Raw genomic sequence first — 25,023 nt, forward strand, 5'->3', positions numbered from 1 at the left:
CCACATTAGAAATGAACGGTAACAACGTCACCAGAGATGGTTGTTATTCAGCAAAAAAAAAAGTTTATTAATCATACACTAAGTACATTGCTCACTTCTTGTGATGCAGCTTATTCCACAGTGAACTTCAAGAGCTGTTAAACGCTGAATTTCTGGGCAGCTGCCAAATACATAAACAATGATTTATTTAAAAAATTTGGTTTTACTTCAAAACTAGAGGACTCTTGTAAACCAGGTGACTGTAGCAATGATAAATGTTTGTAAAATCATCATTCTCATGCTACAAAAAATATTACAATATTGGCACTTTTGACATTTGACAACCTCAGGCACAAAACATATGGGCATTCCTCAAAACCAGCAATTTTGGCAAACATCAGTACCTGAAATTCAAACAATAAAACATGGCAACGTCTAACTAATTTTTGCTTGGAGTATATCCTAAACTCGGTTATGACAAAGAGCAATGCAAGAAAAACATGGAATGTTTGCAACTCAAAACACCAAAAATGGGTAAAATATATATAAAAAAATTTACAACAAAATTAAGCAAGGATGTGCGCCACTCTGAGCTTGTACTATTTTTGTGCCCTATGTAAAAAATAATTTTAGAACTATTTTACTACTTTTATACAATCACTATATTTATGCAGAAAGAGACTAACACTTTATAACACGTTAGAAAATTTTACAGTATTGTACAATACAAAAATAGTCAAGAAACATTAGATGCAAGTTCCATCTTTTAGTGTATTTTATAGTCTAGGAATTGATAACTGTAGCGTGTGTTTTTTTTTACAATTATTAAATGGCACTGTGTCACTGACTGAAGGTTTAATATGACCAGTTGCTAATCATGTGAAAAGTACTCTAATTTACAGTCAGAGGAAACTGCAATTTTATTTTCAGAATGTGATTAGATTCAACAAATTAGACCTGAATGAAACTGGTAGAACAAAGTAAACTAGCAAAAGGAGCAGCACTGACAGCAAAGTACTTTGAACATAATGACTACAAGGCACAAACATGGTGTTTTAATGTCCTCCAGCAAATTCCTTTGAAATTAAGGGACATGCTGCATTATATCCTCAGTCATGTTACACTATTGCCTGGTGAAAGTGATTAATGCACATTCATACTTGGATTTTGGTTAGCAAAATCTCAATACAAATACAAGTTGTAAGCCCAGAATCAGTTAAGACTAATGAAACAAACAAACAAACAAACAAACACACACACACATACATCACAGTAGAAACTGCAGAAATTAAATTTAGTTAGGTATGTCATTTGCCTGCAAAGAATACACATACCATAAAAATTCTGTAAGAATTGCTGGAAAAGCCATCATAAAAGTAGACTTAGATATCTGCATCAATGTCAATGTTTAGGGAAGCGGCGTTTAATTCCAATTCAGTTAAATGGAATTAACATTGTAAAAGTGATCATGTTCTATAACCTAAGTTTAAACTGCAGAATGATAAAGTAAAAAAGGGTGCTCTTATGGAGTTCCTGCTCTACATGAATTCCCTTTAAACTGGCATAGCATGTAAGGCTCAAAATACAATATTCCTATAACTTTTCCTTAATTCAGTCTATTAACTTGTTAGATTTTAGAAGAGAGAACTTAGTCCCTGTCTCTTTATTTAACAAAGGTGCAACTAAACAAAATAGTGCCTCCTAGGCTCACATTGGAAGGTCAGTACTGTTATGTCTTGTTTTTCTTGCTGTTCCATCATCTCTTGGCAGTGCTTTCTGTAAGTTTGACATAGCAGCAGTCTTTTCTATGTCTATCATAGCATATAATTCTGTTCGCCTGGTTGGAGTTTGTGGAAGTGGAGTAGTGGGTGTTTTTGGAGTCTGTGGGTTGTCTGAATCACTACCACCTTCCAAGTCAACTTGGATGTAGTTCAGCTGCCTATGTTCAAGACTTGGTCGCCTTATATCAAAATTAAAAACGCTTGGGGAACAATCCAGTTGTCGTAAAAAATCAACCTTGTGTAAGTTAGGCTGAACAGTTACATTCTCTGTATTGACATAGTTGTGCATTTGATCAAGATTAGTGTGATAACCATTCTGAGAAGGCGTCTTTGGTCCCAAACTATCTTCTTCATCTCTGCTTAGTTTGCGTACTTCCCACACTGGAGGCAAAGAAGGCAAGTTTTCATAATTCAAGAGTGCAGTCCTCCTCTGAGCAGAATTGTTGATATTCTGAGCATCGGTACTATTATTTGATGTTAGTCTACTCCGCCTGCCTCCGGAGGCATTGGGGATTGACAGGCCATTAAGGTTTTCATACACTAGTTTGTTAGTAGAGGGTGCTTCCTTGCGCTCATCACTGTCATAACCAGTGTCCCAATCAGTACAATTAGTGCCACTGCCAGCACTTGTCTGCTCACTTCCAAGAGCTTCCTGTCTCTCCTTTTCCATGAGCTGCATTTGCACAGGAGTTGGTCCCAAAACAAACTTAACCCCTTCGGGTTCAAAGACAACTTGGGGGTTTCTCTCTTCGATTGAACAGCAATGATCTCCTAATTCTCTGTTGACATCACCATTTAAGGGTCGGAGTTCCAATGATGTTTGCACAGTGGATCTGCTTTTCAGTTCTTCATGTACACCAGAGGTATTGACATATGTGTGAACCTGTGGATAGGTGAAATGCAAAGATATCATTGTTTAAAGAACCATGTAAAAGTTACACAAAAGAAAAAAAACATCAGTTGCAGAGCAATAATGTATTCTTACTCATGATTCATGGGTTTTCAAATATTATGGGTCGAATTTTGCAGTAGTAATGACAGCAAAACTGTCAGTGTTCACCATCACCATACCTCTGAAAACTGACAGCAACTTCCGAAGTCTGCAGTTAAATGCAGAAGTTGCTGTCAGTGATTTTACAGTTCTCCAAAGGGTCCACTGTTGAAGACCCCCAGACTGCAATCAAGAAGAAATCACTTTTTTTTTAATTCATTCATGGGATGTGGGCTTCGTTAGTTAGGCCAAGCATTTATTGCCCTAGTTACCCTTGAGAAGGTGGTGGTGAGCTGCCTTCTTGAACTGCTGCAGTCCATGTGGTGTAGGTACACCCACAGTGTTGTTAGATAGGGAGTTCCAGGGTTTTGACCCAGTGACAGTGAAGGAACGGCGATATATTTCCAAGTCAGGATGGTGAGTGTCTTGGAGGGGAACTTGGAGTGCTCACAATGCACTGTCCTCTATATTGGAGAGACCAAATGCAGATTGGGTGACTGCTTTGCAGAACACCTCCGTTCAGTCCACAAGCATGGCCCCAACGTTCCAGTGACTTGCCATTTCAGTTCACCACCTTACTCTCATGGTCGCATTTCTGTCCTCGGCCTGCTACAATATTACAAGGAAGCCCAACTCAAGCTGGAGGAACAGTACCTCATCTTCCCATTAGGCACTTCACAGCCTTCTGGACTCAACATTGAGTTCAACAACTTCAGACCATGAACTCTGTCCTCCATTTTGTATTTTTTCCCTTAGTGCCATTCTGTATCTTATTCTCATGTTTGCTTTCAGACAACATTGACCTTTATTCTGCTATTACACCGGACCAATGCTTTCTTGCTTTACTACTACCATTTCCACTCTCTTTGTTTTTGGTTCCATGACGTCTTTGTAATTTAATCTCCCTGCCCTCTAACCGATCCCTGACCTTCCCTTTTGCTCCACCTGACGCCCCATTTTTTCAACAGAATAAAAACCCATCACATTTCTGCTTCTCTTCAGTTCCGAAGAGTCATACTGGAGTTGAAATGTTAACGCTGTTTCTCTCTCTCCACAGAGGCTGCCAGGCCTGCTGAGTTTTCCAGCACTTTGATTTTATTTCAGATCTCTAGCATCCACAGTTTTTTGTTTCCATTTTGGATAAATCCAATGTTGCTTTTGCACATGCAGTAATGTTTATTAAAAAAAGTGTTTCTTTAGTTACAAAATGAACAGAAACATTTCCTTTTATGCAATTTAACTACAAAAATTATTTTGGGCTAAAATGTCACACTGTTCTTACTTGTTCCTCTGAAACAATCAGAGGGTGTGTTGACTCTTCATCTACTGAGGGCAGGCGTGCACTGCCTACAGATGGATGTCGTGTTGAAGGATGAGAGGAGCCATCTCCAAATGATGGATACCGAGGATATCCATTTGGTAAACTTGGTTGCACAAAACCTGGAGCTGAAAGAAAAGGCAAATAATTGCAGAAATATTTGTAAACCCAGCCAAATTACATTTTTACAGGCATGAAACTCAAATACAGTTTCAAAACCCTGAAATATTTATTTCCCGTGAAACCTTCTCTATTTTCATGTGGTCTGACACAACAAAATGTCCACTGTAGCTTCAGTAGACGAGCTGTAGAAACCCTGCAAAAATGGAAAAATAGAACTTTTCCAGAGTTACCACGGATCCTCCACTGAAATTAGAGTAGATAACTCGGAGAACTCCCCTGGAAATTCGCTGCCATTCTATCAGAAATTTGACTGCTTCAGTTATTCAGCTGGTGGTGTAAGACAGAAAGCAGCAAGGTGAAGTCTGGTTACAACAAATATTTGCATTCTAATCCAGAATCTCAACAGCTAATTTAAAAAAGTCAAAAGCTGCATCTGAGAATTAAATGACCAAGTATGTTGATTTAAAAGCTACAAAAAGCAAACAATTTCTGGTTAGTGGTCAATTTTATTTTTAGATGCTCATGCCCACATAGTAGTATATCTCTTTTCATCAATGAAAAAAATGCCACTAAGTCGTTTGGATTTATAAACAAAGGATTAAAATTATGATTGCATTCCTAACATCCCCAAATTTAAAGTGTTCCACCATTCTTATTATAATTTTAATCCTACGCCATTAGATCAAAATTTATCTTGAAAACAGGAGTTTCAGTAAATGAACTATTGTAGTTGAATTTAAAATGAATAAATTAGATAAATAGCTGATCTTAACACTCAAGGCATTGAAGAATACCAAAAGGATGCTGATCCAGGCCAGAGGAGACCTAAATAGCTTATCAGAAACAATCCCCCCTTTACTAAACTTGCTACAAAACAGGATGACAAGCCGGGTGAATTTGGTGCAGCAAGTCCATAACAGGATTACTGGGAACTGTAATGTCATCCATTTTGGACTCAAAAACGATAAATCTGAGTATTATTTCAGTTCTGTAAAGCTAGGAACAGTGGAGGTCCAGAGAGATTTAGGGGTCCAAGAACACAGATCACTAAACTGTAGTCAGGTGCAAAAAATAATGAAAAAGGCCCTTTTCAATCTGCCTGCTGCCTTTGATTTGGTTGACCGTAACATCCCCTTCTGCAGTCCAACTGGATGGGACTGCATTCACGTGATTCCATTCTTGCCTATCTCGTTCTGGCCAGGGAATCGCCTGCAATTGTTTCTTTTCCTGCTTCTGCACTGTGACCTTTGGCATTCCCACAAGCACCTATCCTTGGCCCCCACTCATCTACTTGCTGCCCTCAGCGAAATCTTCTGAAAACACAATATCAGATTCTATACATACACAGATGACACCCAGCTCTAACTCACCACCACCTCTACTGACTCCACCACAGTGTCTAAATTGTTAGGCAGCATGTCTAACATCCTGTACTGGATTTCATCCAACTAAATATTGGCAAGACGGAAGCAATTGTCTTGGGTCCCCATCACACACTTTGTTCTCTAGCCACCGACTCCATTCCTCTCTGGCAATTGTCTGATACTGAACCAGATCATTCACAACCTTGGTGTCGTATTGGACTCCAAGATCAGCCTCCTACCACATAGCTGCACCATCATCAAGATCTTTGTAACATATCCTGCTTCAGCTTATCTGTTGCTGAAACCCTCGTTCATGCGTTTGCTACCTTGAGGCTTGAATATTCAAATGCTCTCCTGGCCAGCCCAACTTTCACTCTCAATAAACTTGAGTTCATCCAAAAATTCTGCTGTCCATAACTCACACCAAGACTCATTTACCTGTGCTCACTGATCAACACTGGCTTCCAGTCCAGAACCGCCCCAACTTTAAAATTCTCATTCTTGATTTCTCCCATGACCTTGCCCCTCACTTTATCTGTAACTTCCTCCAGCCCCACAACCCTCCAAGATCTCTGTGCTCCTCTAATTCTGGCCTCTTGAGCCTTGGAAAGAGTGCAGAGCAAGATCAGCAGAACGTTTCTAGGGCTACAAGGATTACTTTATGTAATCTCTCCACAACTACGTTTGTATTCCAATGAATACTGAGATTAAGGGTTGATTTGATTTGGACTTTCATGATTTTGAAAGAAATTGATAAAGCAGAAACTTTTTCCGCTGGTGTGGGAGTCTAGGACTAGGGGACCCAAGTTAGAGTCAGTCCACTGAAGAGAGAAGTTAGGAAACACTTCCTCATGCAAAGATAAAAGTGTGGCACTTACTCCCACAAAGAACAATAAATGCCAGTTCAATAATTTTAAGTCCGAGATCAACAGATTTTTGGTAGACAATTGCATCAAGCGATATGGAGCCTAGGTATCTGGAAGAATCCAGATTACCATAATCTCATTAAATGGTGGAACAAGCTTGAGGCGTCCTCTAGTGGCCTATTCTTATGGTCGAGCTGCAATACAACTGAATCAGACAGGTTCGACTGATGAGCTGAACTTTTCCCATCCTTTTTCATTTGTTCATATGACCTAGCTCAGTGCTTTCTGGGCCTGCCCACTGGACAGAAAGGATCCCCTGTAACTTTGGTAATTCGGAAGCCCCTGTTTCAGATCTCACCATAAACATGGCACTCTTGCTTACAATTTCATCTCTCTCGCCATTCACTGTTTGAGGCTGAACCAGAATGTTGCAACCTCATTATCCTATTCCAATCAGTACTGGGCTTCTGATTCCATATCTTCTCTATTACATAAACGAGCTCCTTCCATCTTCAAAACATCGTCCATTTCTGCTCTACCTCAGTTCATATGCTGCTAAGGTCCTCATTCATCCCTCTGACACCTTTACAGTTGACTATTCCAATGGTCTCCTGGCTAGCCTCCCATCGTCCACTGTCCATACACTTCAGCTGATCCAAAACTCTGCTTCCTGCATCCTATCCTGCACTAAGTCCCGCTCACCCTTCATTCCTGAGATGGGTTGGGGCACACTGTTGCAGGAGAATTGGGGGAGTTGCACTCTGCATCTAATCATGTTTTGCTTTACTGAGACTGCTTCAAGGTAACCAGAGTGTCTGAAATAATATTAAAATTCCTCACTGTGACAAGTAAAAATTCGCACAATCTTCTGTTTATCCAGCTACGTTTACAATTTAAATTATCAAATTATTTCATTTGGTATATTGGACTGTCACGACGTAGGTATCATAGAGTGATCACACGATCAGTAATTTTAACTGCGACATCAGCATCTTTGTGACAAAATTGACAATTTGTGGTGTCAAGAGGAATGTTTGTGACTAAAAATTGTGGACGTTTTAGGTTTGCTGGCACATACCTTTAAGAATAATTTTAAAGTGGATTTTTAATTTGAAAAACAGAAGCAATTTAATTGGTATATGTATAAGATCATAAAACAGGAAGGCAGATTATTATCTGAATGGCTATAAATTGAGAGAGGGGAATGTGCAACCAGACCTGGGTCTCCTTGTACACCAGTCGCTGAAGGTAAGCATGCAGGTGCAGCAGGCGGTAAAGAAGGCAAATGGTATGTTGGCCTTCATAGCCATAGAACCATAGAAAAGTTACAGCACAGAAAGAGGCCATTAGGCCCATCCTGTCCATGCCAGCCCGAGGACACCCAGGTGCCCTTTCTAATCCTACCTTCCTGCACCCAGCCCATAGCCCTGCAGCTTACAGCACTTAAGGTGCAGATCCAGGAACTTTTTAAAAGAGTTTAGAGTTTCAGTCTCTACCACCAACTTGGGTAGCGAATTCCAGACACCCACTACCCTCTGCGTAAAAAAGTTCTTCCTCATGTCCCCCTACACTTTCTGCCACTTATCTTGAATCTATGCCCCCTGGTTCTAGAATTCTCCACCAAGGGAAACAATTTTTTTCTGTCCACTCTATCTATTCCCCTCATAATTTTGTACACCTCAATCAAGTCACCTCTCAGCTTCTTTGTTCTAAGGAAAACAACCCCAACTATCCAACCTCTCCTTGTAGCTACACTTTTCTAACCCTGGCAGCATTCTTGTAAACCTCCTCTGCACTCTCTCCAGAGCTATTACGTCCTTCCTGTAATGTGGTGACCAGAACTGCACACAATACTCCAGTTGTGGCCTCACCAGTGTTTTATACAATTTCAACATTATATCCTTACTTTTATATTCTATGCCTCTGCCAATGAAGGAGAGCATTCCAAATGCCTTCTTTACAACCTTGTCTACTTGAACGGCTGCCTTCAAGGACTGTGTACTTGTACGCCAAGACCTCTCATTTCATCTACCCCTCTTAGTATATTCCCATTTATTGTGTAATCCCTGTAACTGTTTGACCTCTCTAAATGTATGACCTCACAATTCTTTATGTTAAAATCCATCTGCCACTTTACCGCTCACTCCACCAACCCATCTATATCATTTTGGAGATTATGGCTATCCTCTACACTATCCACTATCAGCCAATCTTTGTGTCATCTGCAAATTTCCCAATCGTTCCCCCCACGTTCACGTCCAAATCATTAATATATAATACAAACACCCAAGGGCCCCAACACTGAGCCCTGTGGAACAGATGATTCGAGTACAGGAACAGGGATGTCTTGCTGCAATTGTACAGGGCCTTGGTGTGCAGTTTTGGTCTCCTTATCTGAGGAAGGATGTACTTGCTATAGAGGGAGTGCAGCGAAGATTTACCCGACTGAGTCCTGGGATGGCAGGACTGACATATGAGGAGAGATTGAGTTGATTAAGATTATATTCGCTGGAGTTCAGAAGAATGAGGGGTGATGTCATAGAAACCTATAAAATTCTGACAGGACTAGGCAGGGTAGATACAGGAAGGATGTTCCTGATGGTGGGGGAGTCCAGAACCAGGGGTCACAGTCTGAGGATATGGGGTAGACCATTTAGGACTGAGATGAGGAGAAATTTCCTCACCCAGAGAGTGGTGAGCCAGTGGAATTCGTTACCACAGAAAGTAGTTGAGACCAAAACATTGTATTTTTTCAAGCAGGAGTTAGATATAGCTCTTGGGGTGAAAGGGATCAAAGGGCATGGGGAGAAAGTGGGAGCAGGCTATTGAGTTGGATGATCAGCCATGATCATAATGAATGGCGGAGCAGGCTCGAAGGGCCGAATGGCCTACTCCTGCTCCTAGTTTCTATAAGAAATAGGTGCAGGAGCAGGTCATTTGGTCCCGTAAGCCTGCTCCACCATTCAATATGACGACGATCATGGCCGTAATTCCACTTTCCTGCCTGCCCTCATAACCCTTGATTCCCTTGTTGATGAAAAATTTGCCTTGAATATATTCAATGATCCAGCCTCCAAAGACCCCTGAGGAAGAGGATTTCAAAGTCAAACAACCCTCATTAAAAAATTCCTCATTTCCGTCTTAAATGGGAGACCCCTTATTTTTAAACTGTGTCCCCTAGTTTTATACTCCTCCACAAGGGGAAGCATTCTCCTCGCATCCACCTAAGTCCCCTCAGAATCTTACATGTTTCAACAAGATACACTTTGATTCTTCTAAACTCCAGTGAGTATAAGCCTAACCTTCTCAACATTTCCTCATAAGATAACCCCTTCATTGCAGGAATCAGCCAAGTGAACCTTCTCTGAACTGCTTCCAATGCAATTATATCCTTCTTTAAGTAAGGTGACCAAAACTGTACAAAGTATTTCAAATGCGGTATCACTAAGGCCCTGTAAAGCTATGGCAACACTACCCACTTTTATACTCCATTTCCCTGGCAATAAAGGTCAACATTCCATTTGCTTTCCCTATCACTTGCTATACCTGCATGTTAGTTTTTTTGTGATTCATGTACCAGGACAGCCAGATCCTTCTGTGCCACAGATTTCTGCAGTCTCACTCTATTTAAATAATATTCTGCTTTTCTATTCTTCCTGCCGAAGCAGACAAGTTTAAATTTTCCCATATTATACTCTATCTGCCAAATTTTTGCCCACTCAAACTATCTATATCCCTTGGCAGAATTTTTGAGTCCTCTTTGCAACTTGCTTTCTGACCTATCTTCGTATCATCAGCAAATTTAGCTACCATACACTTGGTCCCTTCATCCAAGTCATTAATACAGGTTGTAAATAGTTGTGGCCCTGTGACTCTGGACTAGTTACAACGTGCCAACCCGATTTGCTGCTTCCTCATAGCTAATCAATCTTCTGTTCATTATAATATATTATCCCCAACACTGTGAGCTTGTGTAGCAACCTTTTACGTAGCACCTTATCAAAAGTCTTTTGGAAATCCAAATACATGTCTACTGATTCCCCATTATCCATCCTGCTTGTTTCTTTCTCAAAGAACTCTAATAAATTAGTCAAACAGGATTTCCCTAGTATTTCCTCCAATGTGCAATGGAAGTTTAGTAGTTCACATTGACACAGGATTTTCTGAGGGCTTGTTCATTCATGGCCTGCTGATTGGTAGTCTGTATTTTATCAGTTGAACACTGCACCCAGTTGGGAGGTTAGTCAAAAGAGAGAACCTCATAGCTTGGAATGACCCTGAGTCCAAATTCACGGCAGAGGCATCCTTTAGCTACTTGGCCTTCAAGGTGAAGCTGTTTGCTTGCAAGAAGTATTTCAGAACAAAAACATAAATAATACTCACTGGTAGGTGTCCTTGGAGTTCTTGGAATATCTAATTCATTTTGTTGTTCGTTTCTTTCTACAACTGGCTCTTCCACTACACTTATACTGTTAGACTGCATGATATCCTGCAGCAAGTTGAAAATCTCTTCTGCTCGTGCACATTTGAAAGCAAAAATTCCTAAAGAACAATGGGTGGACATTAATGATTTAACATGAAATCAGCATAAAAGATTTTGAAATATGTATGACAGAATTAATTAATATGTACAATGATATATATTTTTTCCATTGACACATTTCTACAAGTTGAATAAAAATAATAGCAACATATTTATATACCACCTTTAACATAATGAAACGTCCCAAGTTTCACAGGGACATTATAAATCAAAGTATGATACCAAGCTACATAAGGAGATATGTCAGATGACCAAAAGCTTGGTCACAGAGGTAGTTTTAAGCAGAGTCTTAAAGGAGGAAAGTGATATAGAGAGGCAGAGGAGCGCGCATATTCCAGAGCCTGGGGCTAGGCAACTGAAGGCATGGCCAACAATGCTGAAGCGATTAAAATCAGGGATGTACAAGAGGCCAGAATTAGATAAGCACAGATATCTTGAGGGTTGTGGGGCTGGAGTAGATTACTGGTATAGGAAAGGTCGAGGCCATAGGAGGGATTTGAAAACAAGGGTGAGAATTTTAAAATCAAGATGTTGATGTCAATGTTGAAATGATGAAATCAATGTTTAATCATTTGCAAAACTTCTTCCTTCCCCTTTCTCCTGAGGGCAGTGGATCCATGCTGGAGTTGTGGCCCCAAGGGCTCTGCTGACTCTCCAGCATCTCACCTAAGTTCTCTTGAGACTTGACAGTGAGTGCCAGGAGGCTGTTAGTCCTATGGGGCTTTATAGCTGGACACGATCTTCACCCAAATTCCAAACAGATACACTACCAGCAGGCATCACTAGATAACAATCAGTAATAGTCCCGTCCCATAAAAACATAGAAAATAGGATTTGGCCTTTCGAGGCTACTCCGCCATTCAATATGATCATGGCTGATCCTCTATCTCAATGCCATACTCCCGGTCTCTCCTCATATTTCTTGACACCTTGAGTCTAGAAATCTGTATTTTTCCTTCTTAAATATATTCAGTGACTTGGCCTCCACATCCTTCTGTGGTAGAGAATTCCACAGGTTCACCATCCTCTGAGTGAAGAAGTTTCTCCTCATCTCAGTCTTAAATGGTTTACCTCATATCCTGAGACTGTGACCCCTTGTTCTAAACACACCACCCCCCCACCCCCCAAGCCAGAGGAAACATAATTCCTGTAGCCAGGCTGTCCAGCCCCGTCAGAATTTTATACATTTCAATGAGATTCCCTCTCATTCTTCTAAACTCCAGTGAATACAGGCCTAGTCGGCCCAATCTCTCCTCATACCACAATATTGCCATTCCCGGAATCAGTCTGGTGAACCTTCACTGCATTCCCTCTGTGGCAAGTATATCCTTTCTTAGGTAAAGAGACAAAAACTGCACACAATACTCCAGGTGTGGTCTCACCAAGGCCCTGTACAGCTGCAGTAAGATATCCTTGCTCCTGTACTCAAGTCCTCTCACAATGAAGGCCAACAAACCATCTGCCTTCTTAACTGCTTGCTGCATCTGCATGCTTGCTCTCAGTGATTGGTGTACAAGGACACCCAGGTCCCTTTGTACATCAACATTTCCCAGTCTATCACCGTTTAAATAATACTCTGCCATTCTGTTTTCCCTAACCAAAGTGGATAGTGTCACACTTATTCACATTATACTGCATCTGCCATGTATTTGTCCACTCACTCAATGTGTCTAAATCACCTTGAAGTCTCTTAACATCCTCCTCACCACTCACATTCCCACTAAGTTTGGAAATTTGGAAATATTACATTTGGTTCCCTCATCCAAATCATTGATATATATTGTGAATAGCAGGGGCCCAAGCACTGATCCCTGAGGTACCCAACCAGTCACTGCCTGCCACTCTGGAAAAGATCCATTTCTTCATGCTCTGTTTCCTGCCTGTTAACCAATTCTCGACCTATGACAATAAATTACCCCCAATCCAATGTGCTTTAATTTTGCACACTAAACTCTTATGTGGGACTTTATCAAAAGCTTTCTGCAAATCCAAATACACCACATCCACTGGTTCTCCCTTATCTATTCTACTAGTTATGTCCTCAAAGAACTCCAGTAGGTTTGTCAAACATGATTTGCCTTTCATAAATCCATGTTAACTTTGTCTAATCGCATTGATATTTTTGAAGTGTCCTGTTATCACATCCCTTATAATAGACTCTAGCATTTTCCCCACTACTGGTGTTAGGCTAAACGATCTGTAATTCTCTGTTTTTTCCCTCCCTCCTTTTTCAAATAGTGGGGTTACATTTGCCACCCCCGAATCTGCCAGGACTGTTCCAGAATCTACAGAATTTTGAAAAATGACAACCAACGAATCCACTATTTCCATAGCCACTTCCTTTAGTACCATGGGATGTAGATCATCAGGTCCCTGGGCTTTATCGGCTTTCAGTCCCCATTCCCAATGTTACCAAGGCAAACTGTAGCAATCTACAACCACCTGGCTGAGGATCTGATAATGCAGAGCAGAGACCAGGAATTAAGTCTTCATGGTCCACATGGTTCAGCTATCTACTGGATAAACAATAAACCACTGTGGGGAACCACGTGCAGACTTTTTATTGATGCATTTAATAATTAACACAAAGCACATAAATTAGGTCATACGGGACAATACATATTTGGCAAATTTGTCACAATAAAGAAAGAAAAAACACTAATTGCATGAAACTGTGGCAGGGTGGGGGTTGAGGGCTGAGGAAGACAATGCTGTTTAAACAGATAAACAACTGGTTTGCCCCCAAGGGATCACATACAGTCAATGCAGGCACCAATGCCAGCTGTCTCCCCAGTATTGTACCTCTTTGTAATAAACAGCAGAGGGAGCTTCACTTACCACTACAAGTATAGACAGATACCCCGTGACGTCCACCATTCCCAGCTTTTTGATTTATTCTTCCATTGTAAGCATTAAGTCAGAGTCAACATTCTTGTTAATTTAAGCACTCAGTGAGAAATTATTTACTTTCTAAATACCAAAACTGAATCATGCTCTTCATGTGCAATAAAAAAATCAATTCTGATGAATGGATGCCACAATAACGCCAATAAGCATTTGGATTCATGCAAGTCATTTAATCCTTGATTGATATTGAATGGAAAACACATTACAGTGCAATGTTTCTCCAAGTGGAAAATCAAATAGTCTCGTGTCTCCGAAAAGCTTCAAAATTGATTCACAAGTAATGAAATATTGTAGAGTACAGAGATTATTCATGGCCTTGGCTTTTTTGAAAACAGCCAGATCCCACAAACAGTAAAGTTAATGATTGGTTAACATGATTGTGATGGTACTGATTTAGGGGAGAATATTGGCCGGGAAACTGGGAGAGCTCCTTCCTCTTCTGAGTAGCATCACGGGATATTTAATGACCTCCTGCACCTCCAAAATATGCAGATGGGATCGAAGTTTAACATGTCATCTGAAGGGCAGCATCACCAACTATCCCTCATGACTGCATTGGAGTGTTATTTTAGGTTGTTTGTTTAATTCTTGGATTGGGACTTAGATGAAGAATGATGACTGGTATGGCACCTTGGTGTTCTCCCACACCCCATGTATTTTCAGCAAAATTAAATATAGAGCCAAAGTACATTTTTACTCTGCATGAAATTATTTGGAATTTCTACTTGTAACTCTCCTGATGATTTAATTACAAAGCAGTGTTCACACTAAAATATCTAAAGGTGCTGACAGAATGAATTGTTTAAATTATTTATCAAATGCAATGATGGTTGGCAAAATGGAGAGAGGTTGGACCAAAAATTCCTTAGCCTGTGCTCATTTGGTTCATCGTAATAGGGCACTGAAACTGGCCTCAACACTCCTGTTTTGGAAGAAGGGGAATTGGCAGGAATAAAAAACAAGAGTTCCTGCTTCTGATCGTTATCCAGTGATCCTTACTGGCAATACAGGTGTAGGACAAGATATTAGCCTGTAAAGCTTCTAAGACGAAGAAAAATCTTCAGGTTTCTAGTCTATACGGTAAATATTCCTTTTTAATCCTTTCTGTGCTGATTGAATGCTCTCAGTTTTAAAAAAAATTTCCCTTACTCTCCTAAAGGCATTGATTCCTTTTTGGTTTATTGATCCATGGGAATTGCTTCATTTCCACCACCTGAACTAAATGGCTGTTATTCAACAGGCTAGTGAAACAGGGAGCTCCACTGTGAAGCCCCCGTGGTTGAATAGCCTGCTGACTCATACTGTCAAGGCTCACACATGACTAAAGGCCACTTGAGTGAAAGGCAGTAAAATCCATTTACATTTATATCAGTAAGGAATCATCGCCTCCAGGAACAGAGGGGAAATTTGATGAGAAAAGAGAAATCATTCTATTGCTGTTGACACCACTGCTGTTTCTAACTAACATAAATGACTTGGATAAAGAAACTCAATGCAATGTCGTCAAATCACAGATGATACCAAATAAAAGGGACAGGGAAATTGGGAGAGGGAGAATTAGGGTGGGTGTGGAAAGGATGTTTCCTCTTGTAAGAGAATCTAGAACTAGGGGTCACTTTAAAAATAAGGGAGTCACCCATTTAAGACAGAGAGGGAGAGAATTTTTTTCTTTCAGAGCGTCATAAGTCTTTGGAACTCTCTTCCTCAAAAAGTGGTGGAAGCAGAGTCTTTGAATATTTTTAAGGCAGAGGTAGACAGGTTCTTGATAAGCAAGGGGGAGAAAAGTTATCGGGGGTAGGCGGGAATGTGGAATTGAGTTTACAATCAGATCAGCCATGATCTTATCGAATAGCAGAGCAAGCTGGAGGGACCAAGTGGTCTAATCCTGTTCCTAATTCATATGTGCATGAAATGAAAATAGGCAGAGCAGTAGCAGATGAAATTTTATGCAGACAATTCTAAAGCGCTGCGCATAGAAAGAAACCATTTGTGACACATCTACAAAATGAACAGTGCTGAAATTGCCAAGGATGAAGGAAAACAAGGCCTAGGAACCTGAATAGGCTTTTCACTCAGCATGTCCAACTAGTACAGAGCAACAATCAACAAAGCCAATAGAAGGTTGAAAAGGAGAATACATGTCAGAGAAAGTCACAAACAAACTTTGCACTGTGGGTACTGCTTCCATTTCTAGTCGCCAAGAATAAGAGGACATTAACATGCTGGATGCAGTACAGAGCATAGCCTTGAGGATGCCCCCTTACTTCAAAGGTATGAGTTATGAGAAAAGAATGGAGAAATGCTTCAGCCTAGCAGAGACACCTGAGAAGGTAATCTTTTAGAGGTTTTCAAGAAAATGGAAAAGGAAAATTTAGAATTTACTTTAAATTGCAAAATAAGGACGAGGGGACTTTTTTATTAAAGGGAAATGGTGTTTGACAAATTTGTTAGTTTTTTGAGGATGTAACTAGCAGGGTAGATAAAGGGAAATCAGTAGATATTGTATATTTGGATTTTTACAAGGCATTTCATAAGGCATCACAGGAAAGGCAAGTTAAAGAGCTCATGGGGTTGAGGTAATGTATTGTCTTGGATAGAGGATTGGTTAAAGGACAGAAAACAGGGTAGGAAAAAGTAGGTCATTTTCAGGCTGTTGCTAGTGGGGTGTTGCAAGGATCAGTGCTATGGCCTCAGCTTTTGATAATCTCAATCAATGACAGGCGAAAGGACTGATTGTAATGCATCCAAGTTTGTTGATGATACAAAGCTAGCTGGGAAAATAAACTGTGAGAAAGACAGTCTACAAAAGGATATAGGCAGGTGAAGTGAGTGGGGAAATAGATGGCAGGTGGAGTATGGAAATGTGGAGGTTATTCACTTTGGCAGGAAGAATAGAAAAACTTTTTTTTTAATGGTGAGTTGTTGTTCAGAGGGATTTGGATATCTCTGAAAAGACAATATCAACAATGCAGGTACAGCAAATGATGTGTTGGCCTTTATTGAAATGGGGTTGGAGAACAAGAGTAAAGATGTCTTGCTGCAATTGTACAAGGTTTTAACAAGATCACACCTAAAGTACTGTGTACAATTTGGGTCTCCTTACCTAAGCGTACATACATGGCCTGGAGGGAGTGCAAAGAAGTGTTAAAAGACTGGTTTGTGGGAAATGGGGATTATTCTATGAAGAGAGATCGAGTAGATTGGGCCTATATTCTCAGTGGTTTAAAGATATGAGAAATGATCTCACTGAAACACAACATTCTGCGAAGGCTTGACAGGATACATTCTGAAAGGCTGCTTTCCCTGGTTAAAGAGTCCAGAATTAGAGGGCAAAGGGATTTGTCATGCGGAGAACTTTCTTCACTCAATGTGAATCTTTCAAATTCTCTACCCCAAAGAACAGTGAATGATTGAGTCTATTCAGGAAAAGGGATTGATGGATTTTAGTGTACGAAGGGAATTAAAAGATTGGGAATAGTGCAGGAAGGTTGAGTTAAGATCAGCCACGATCTTATTGAATGGCAGAGCAGGCTTGAAGGGCCAAATGGGCTACTCCAGCTTCTAGCTTTTTTATGTTCTTAGAGAAACAAGAAGAAAAATTGATAGATTTTAGGACTCTGAGCGAATCAAGGGATTGGGGGGAAAAGTAAAGTTGAGGTCCAAGATCAGCCATCTTACTGAAATGATGCAGCAGGCTCAAGAGGAGGGATGGTCTATCTTGCTCTTATTTCTTATGTTCTTATGGGATACAAACTCCAGCCTGATAAAATGTACATTCAGGACGGATGTCTGTAAATCCTTCACACAAAGAATATTCAAATGGAATAGACTTTCAGCTAGATGCTGAATTTTAGAATTATGAATTAATTAAGATGGTCTGTAAATAACTTGTAAAAGTCTAAACAACTATTTGCATTTATATTAGATGCTTAATATTAGAAAATATACCAAAACATTCAATACAGCATGGAAATAACCAGTAAAGGAAATTAAACCTAGTGAATAGAGGAAACACTAAGTTGAAGCATTAGACGACATGATTAAATAGTGAACTGTAGTTAAATGGTATTTACAAATAAATAATGTGCTTCTGATTCTACATATATAGGAACAGTTCCATAAAATTCAACTCAAGTTCATAAAAGGGCAATGCTTCAAAGCATACATTTGAACATAAATGCTAAAAGAGACAGTATTCTTTTAAACCAGTTAAATAAGTGACTAACATACCTTGCCCAGTTTGACATCTCCGGCCACTTTCAAAAGAGAAGAGATTAGAATCATAGCCATAACGGCGCAGGCAGAGGTAGGGCCATTTCACAGGATCTCTCTTCCGCGTATGTAAAATCAATTCCGTGTCTGTAAGTTCCATTATACCAGAACCCAGCTCATTACCATCATCATCCACATTAATCACCTGGGGAAAAAGTGCACTTTTAAACTTTGGTGTTCTACAAATTAGATGCCACTTGTACAAAAAAAAGTTCCAACACAATTGTGTGTCAATCTTATTTCTATGGAATTAACTGTATGAATTTGGGCAATCTAATACTCTGCTAATGGAGAAAGAGCTGTCTGAGTTCAAAAATACATGCGATATGGTTTCTGGATTTCCAGCAGCTTGGGAAATGCTATATTGTTAAAAGCAGGGACCCTGTTTGTCCCAGAAGCCTGCAAAGTACTGGTTAAGTTTAGAATTCTATCTATACCCTGATTATGGCTGCAGGAATTTTGTATAATTCATTAGCAACTTGACTGTAAAGGTGAGAACAAAGTATAAAAGATAAACTCCAATTTATAAATAAATCGTGGTTGGCAGTCTGTAATCAGCAGGGCACCACAAGGATCAGCACTCAGGCCTCAGCTATTTACAATCTATATTAATGACTTAGATGAGAGGGCCGAATATAATGTACCCAAATTTGCTGACATTACAAAGTTAGGTTGGAAAGTAAGCGGTGAAGAGGATGCAAATAGGCTGCAGAGTGATATGGACTGGTTGAGTGAGTGGGCAGAAGATGGCAGATGAAATACAATGTGCAGAAGTGTGAAGTTATCCACTTAGGTAGAAAAAAATTATAGAAAGATTATTTTTTGAATGGAGAAAGACTGGGAAATGTTTGCATTCAGAGGTACCTGAATGCCTTTGTACATGAATCACAGAAAATTAATATGCAGGTACAACAAGCAATTAGGAAGGCAAATGGTACATTAGGTTTTGTTACAGAGGGATTGGAGTATAGGAGTAAAGAAATCTTACTACAATTATACAGGGCGTTGGTGAGGCCACACCTGGAATAGTGTGCAGAGTTTTGGTCTCCTTACCTAAAGAAGGACATATTTCCCCAGAGAGATTTCAGCAAAGGCTCACTGGACTGGTTTCTCGGATAAGGGGACTGTCCTGTGAGAAAAGACTAGGAAAGTATTCCCTGGAGCTTAGAAGGATGAGAAAAGATCTAAGAATTTTTTATGATTCCATTAAAGGGCTTGACAGAGTAGTTGCTGAGATCCCTGTCCGAGACATCTAGAACATAAGGTCACAGAATAAATCGTTGACCATTTAGGACTGGGTTGACGAAACTTCCTCACTCAAAGGGTTGAGAGTCTTTATAAATTCCTTACCCTAAAGAGCTTTGAACGCTCAGTTGTTGAGTATATTCATGACAGAGGTCAATAGATTTTTGGGTACTAAGGGAATTAAAGGATATGGGGATAATGGAGAAAGATGGAGTTGAAGTAAAAGATTAGCCATGATCTCTATGAATAGTGGAGCAACGTTAGAGGGCCAAATGGTCTACTCCAGCTCCTACTCCCAGTGTTCTGAAGTAAATCACAACTTATTCAACCACCGTAACTACTCATACTTAAAAAACATAATTAAACCAGAACAATTCCTAGGTTGGTCATTTGGTGAAACACTGATCAAACCAGTAAGATTTTGTTATAATAACTAAACTCGTTCACAAAAGAGCAGAACTGGCACGGATAAATCATTAGTTTACAATGGTTTAATATTTCTGCCAAACAGCTTGTATTTAACAGCATAGTAATCATAATTATTAATTAAGTTTGCAAGGACCTGCAAAACATTTGCAGTAAAATTAGTACATTAAGTCCTTGTTTTAATTCTCTCCCTTCCTCCCCTTAACGTTGTTTCATTTTAATGTTGTTTATTCTTTAGGGCCTGTTTTTCCAATTTGCATCACCATTTTCGTTTTTACACTGTCTGCACTCATGTCCTCCTGCGCTGCATTCTGGGCCAGCTGCCGTCATGTTCTGATGCCGGAGTCGCTGCCAGAGGCCAAGGCTGCGGGGAAAGAATGAGGCCCAAGATCCAGGATCAGAAGTGCAAGGCAGGGAGCCTGACCCAGGTTTAGCAGGATAGTCACTGCCACTTGGAGTGGTGCCATGGCGGCTCAGGACTGGAAGCTGCCGACTGTTGATCGAGGGGGGGTGGGGGTTTGTGTGTGTGTGGAGTGCGAGTAACCCTGGATTTGGTGGGGGTGTGGGGAGGAAGGGAGCAGGGCCCTCAGCTCAATTTGTGTCCTGGGACAGGGGCTTGGCCCCCCCCCACAGACTGTGAGGAAAAGGTTCCAGCACCAGACGCAGATTTGGACTGGGAGTTGGCCAGGGCCTTGAGTTGTTGAGTCACTGCCCTGGGGAGGGGTAAAGATGAAGGGGGAGAGAATGTGGGTGAGACAGAGTAGGAAAGAAGAGAGAGAGAGAGACACACAAACAGTATTTCATTTTGTACATTGTTTTTTCCAGGCAAAAAATTTTCGAAGGAACCCAACTCTGGCTTTAACATTGATTCCTATTGGGAACCCATGATTCACATAAAGTTGATTCACATAAAATTGTGATTTTCAGGAAAACAACCACAACTTTAAGAGAGGACGTACTGGATCTTTAATGACACAATACTTCTTTAAATGCCATTCCATCCTTCCTATGTCATCCCGATCCCTTTCATCCCTCATGTATCATCCCCATCCCAGTCCCCAGATCACTCCTCCTCCCCATTCCCCCCTCCCATGCATTCCCCGCTCTCCCCATGCCATGTCCCCTAAAGGACCTTACACCAGGTGCTTTATATCAGATGGGCCAAAAAAATTGTTATACTTGGTACACTCAGTACTCAAATATTACAATAAAGTTTTAAAATATCTAATTAACCAACTGTCATCCCACAGAAGCAGAGCAACAGAGTTTTCCAGAACAACCTCACCAAACAAAGCACTCTGCAAAGCAAAGCCCTCAAACCTGACAGCAGTCATCTTTTTAAGCGAGTCTCCCCTCTGGGTTTAGTGGGCAAATCCCTGGTCAGTAATAGCTCGCATAAATTTTACCCTAAATCCATTTAAGTGCTCCAAATTTTTTTCTTTATTCTTTCAGCATTCTTTCTCTCTGTTAGTGTGTAGCTCTTGTTACATTGGTTGTGTAGTCTCTAAAGCTCACCCTCATGCCAAATCCCCCTGGCGATCAGAGCTCAGATTTGTTAATGTAGATATATGGTTTCTGATACTTTCAAAAAGGTTCATTCCTGGCGATTTTATTTCAAAATTTTCCAGAAATCTCCTAAAATATTTCAATGTTTTTGAAGAGAATTCATTACATTGCTAAACGACAGTTTTCCTCAGAGCATTTTCTATTTTGCCAAACAATATCTATATATTTTCAGACTCACTTTAGCCCACTACTTTCTGTAACTAATACTGAAGTCCCCAATTTTGTTCCTTCTTTTAAGTTTCTTTCCCTGCAGCTTTTGCAAGAACTTTTTTCTATTTACTGTTAAGAACATGCTAAAAATAAATTCAGCAGCTCCATTACTGAGATCAAGCAGATTTTAAACAGTAAATGAGATTAAGAATGGAGCCACAGGGTAAACTGATATTGAAAGCAATATATAGGTTTATTTCCTTCTTGAGGAACCAAGTTGAAAAAGCAGTGCAAAGCACTATCAAATTTGAAGACTGGGAGATACGGTAAATCAGAAAATACTGATTAGGTCATATTCAACTCCGAACTTAAAATACTGAATGCTGTAGAAGGAAGAACTGGGGAAAGTAAAGACTTGCACAGTTTAGAGGAGTTAGGAAAGAATGAGACTTATTCAATGAGGTTTGATTTCAGGGAAGAGGAAAGGAGCCAGTGACAAACGACATAGATGGAAAAGCAGAATACTGCAAATGCAGGAAATCTGAAATAAAAACAGAAAATTCTGGAGGGAAAAAAAACTCAGCAGTTGTGGCAACATCTGTTGAGACAAACACAGTTGACATTTTAGGTCTCTGGCCTTTCGTCAGAAATCAGAAAAGTTAGAGATGTAATAGACTTTGAGCAGGGGGTGGGTGGGACAAGGACAAAAGGAAGGTCTGAAACAGGGTGAAAGACAGGAGAGAGTGAATCACAGAAAAGTTAGTCCTCTAGGGCCAAAGGGAATGGTGACAGGGTAAGAAAATAAACAAAGAAACAAAAGGTGTGCCTAGAACAGATGTGCTGCTAACCATAAGGAAATAAATCTGAAACAAGTATCATGTCCTTAAGACAGATCATAAACTGTTTGCATCAAACCTTACTTTGTCTATATTCAGGAAGAGGACTTTGCTGAACCAAAAGATGGCTGCTGCTTCAGGTCACATGATTCACGGGTTGGCTACAGTTTCTGGAAATTTTCAACAGCAGTTAAAGGACAAAAGCTCAGCCCTCATCCTTGAGGAATCTCACACCTCCCATAGTGAGGACACATTACAGTAATAAAACCATGGACCAGCAGACGATCTGTCTCCCCAGCCTGGTCCTATAACCAAGAGAGCCGTCGAACCTCATTATCCCCGCAGAGGCACTAATAGCCATCAACTACCTCCAAAGGTGAACAATGGATTTTGATCAGATGCGTAGAAACTGCTTGTTAGCCTGCAACTGACTCATTAATAGGCAACATCACTAAACTTCTGGCCTTTGGAAAGTTTAAATTTTACATTTCTAGACTCGTAACTGTTAATCTCTAGCCTGCAAACATCACAACAGGACTGCAGGCTGAACAACCGCCTGCATCAAGTCCAATCCTCCATGAAGCCTGTTTCTCTAGAAGATACCTGCCACTGCCTGTTGATCAACCTAAGTCTTTGTATACCGCCACCTGAACCATAGCTCCTCCGTAAAGGAACCCTTACTGGACCCTGGTAATCGGGCGAACTGATACCCATAGTTGTGGCTATCTTCCTTTTTTAGTTGGTCATAGTTATAATTACTCGTGTGTGTGTGTGCGTGTGTGTGTGTGTATATATATGTGTTTGTATACGTGTGTGTGTGTTGTGTGTGTATATGAAGTTGAGACCATCCCCCGGGTTTGAATGTATGAATAAACAACAATTCTTATTCAACTCTCAAGACGGTTTGTTGCGAGTCACTTTAAAGATTGACTTCTCAAATGAGGGTTTGGGGAACACATCTCAACCTATTTCAAAAATTAAAACGCCTCTGCTTGCTGACAGAAGGCGAGAAAATAAAGGAGTTCAGGTTTGCCTCTCTCCCCTGTCTGTAATGCAAGAAAAGGAAATAAAACAAAATAGAAGACAGAATTTATGGTCTGAAATTGTTGAACTCAATGTTGAGTCCAGAAGGCTGTAAAGTTCCTAATTGAAAGATGAGATGCTGTTCCTGAAGCTTACGTTGAACCTCACTGGAATAGTGCAGCAGGCCAAAGACAGATGTCAGTATGAGGGCAAGATGAAGCTTAGGAAAGAACAGAGATGAAAAATGCAGAGAAGCACTGATCATAGTCATATCAATAAAATAAGTATGTCGTGCACTAGAAGTACATGTTGTATGCAAGAATTTTGATATCCAAGATTCATGGGAGTTGGAGAACTGACCTCTTTCCAACTATAAAATTCAAAGTTATACTGGATATCTGGATTTTGAGTTTCATGTAAACATTTGCCGTAAACCTCAGTGTTGAATACTTCTAGGGGGCATTGTTTCCAATAGCAACCTGAACATCAGCTAATGAGATCAGGCAGTCTTCGGAAGTAGTCATAGGTTGCTGGGTACACAGCTACACCTACACAGCAGCATCTTTGGCAAGGTACCAATTAAATGCTGCAGTCATTCACCATTTCTAATATGTGCTAGTAATAAATATCATGAAGTATATCTGAATAATGCAATATGTATCGATTTATTATTAGAGTATTAGAGTATTGTGATGCTCAACTTCACAATTTCAGCCATAACAATGGTTCATCAATCTTAATATCTTTTCTTCCCTGAAAATTTGTAAGAAAATCCAAATATATATGACTCAGTTCCACACAGAGGGCAGGTGAGTGCGCGAGCAGACGGGCCGGCGAGAGGGCAGGGAGGGTGCGCGAGGTGGGGGGTGGAGAAGGACGCGCGGGGGGCAGAAAGGCGTGCGAGGCGGGGGGGGGGGGAACGCACGGAGAGCGTGCGAGAGAAAGCACAACACAATCAAAGAACAGTAAACTTAAACATGTTACCTTAAATTTTGCTTGATGGTCATCTGGGACAGTGTCTTTATCTGGACAGCTACAACAGCTACCCATGACTTCTTCAAACGACCGCCTGATCTCTAAAATAAAAAGATTTAAAGATAACATATTGTCAAGTCAAAAGAAAGTATTTTCTACTTACATGACTTTGACTTTATAGGAAAACGTCAGGAAAGAGTTACAAAAGGAAAATAAATTTCACCTTACCCTAGGTTTTTTCATTTTGATTCTGCTCATACATAGGTTTTAAATTAATTGTCAGATAACAGCAGGTTTAATGTTAAAAACAGGAGAACAGTATTCCCACCTCAGTCATGAGTGCTACTTAACTCCAAAATTAAAGAATAATTTAAAGATTGCTATGATCATCATATATGGTTGTTGTTTCTGAATTAAAACAACATAAGTAAGTTAATTTTAAGGAATTTACCAAATAGCTGGGAGACAGGCTCCCAAATATGACCTTTTTTAAGTCTTCCTTATCCTTTAACTCATGGAGAATAATAACCGTAATGTAAACAATTATAGGATGTTTTTTTTTTGAATCAATGGCTTCAATAAAAGTGATCGCTGAGAAAAATAAATTCAGAACCCATAGGATAGCTCTCCATTGTGTCTTATGTAAGTTTTAGTCCTC

At 40.2% G+C, this 25,023-nt stretch overlaps 1 protein-coding gene across 4 annotated transcripts in view; it reads right to left on the reverse strand.

Annotated features, from left to right (window-relative positions):
* Nucleotides 1–40: 40 nt before the first annotated feature.
* frs2a (fibroblast growth factor receptor substrate 2a) overlaps nt 41–25,023 on the reverse strand; it is a 100,114-nt gene continuing 75,131 nt past the window's right edge. For all 4 annotated transcript variants that reach the window (XM_041216237.1, XM_041216236.1, XM_041216238.1 and 1 more), the window contains 5 exons: nt 24,375–24,466; nt 18,103–18,289; nt 10,806–10,964; nt 4,034–4,197; nt 41–2,643 (listed from right to left, as the gene is read on the reverse strand). In XM_041216237.1, coding sequence (XP_041072171.1) covers nt 1,687–2,643; nt 4,034–4,197; nt 10,806–10,964; nt 18,103–18,289; nt 24,375–24,440 — 1,533 coding nt within the window. In that variant the 5' untranslated portion in view covers nt 24,441–24,466 and the 3' untranslated portion in view covers nt 41–1,686. The remainder of the gene's footprint in view (nt 2,644–4,033; nt 4,198–10,805; nt 10,965–18,102; nt 18,290–24,374; nt 24,467–25,023) is intronic.

This window comes from Carcharodon carcharias, chromosome 21, assembly GCF_017639515.1.
Source record: "Carcharodon carcharias isolate sCarCar2 chromosome 21, sCarCar2.pri, whole genome shotgun sequence".
Classification (NCBI taxonomy): Eukaryota; Metazoa; Chordata; class Chondrichthyes; order Lamniformes; family Lamnidae; genus Carcharodon; species Carcharodon carcharias.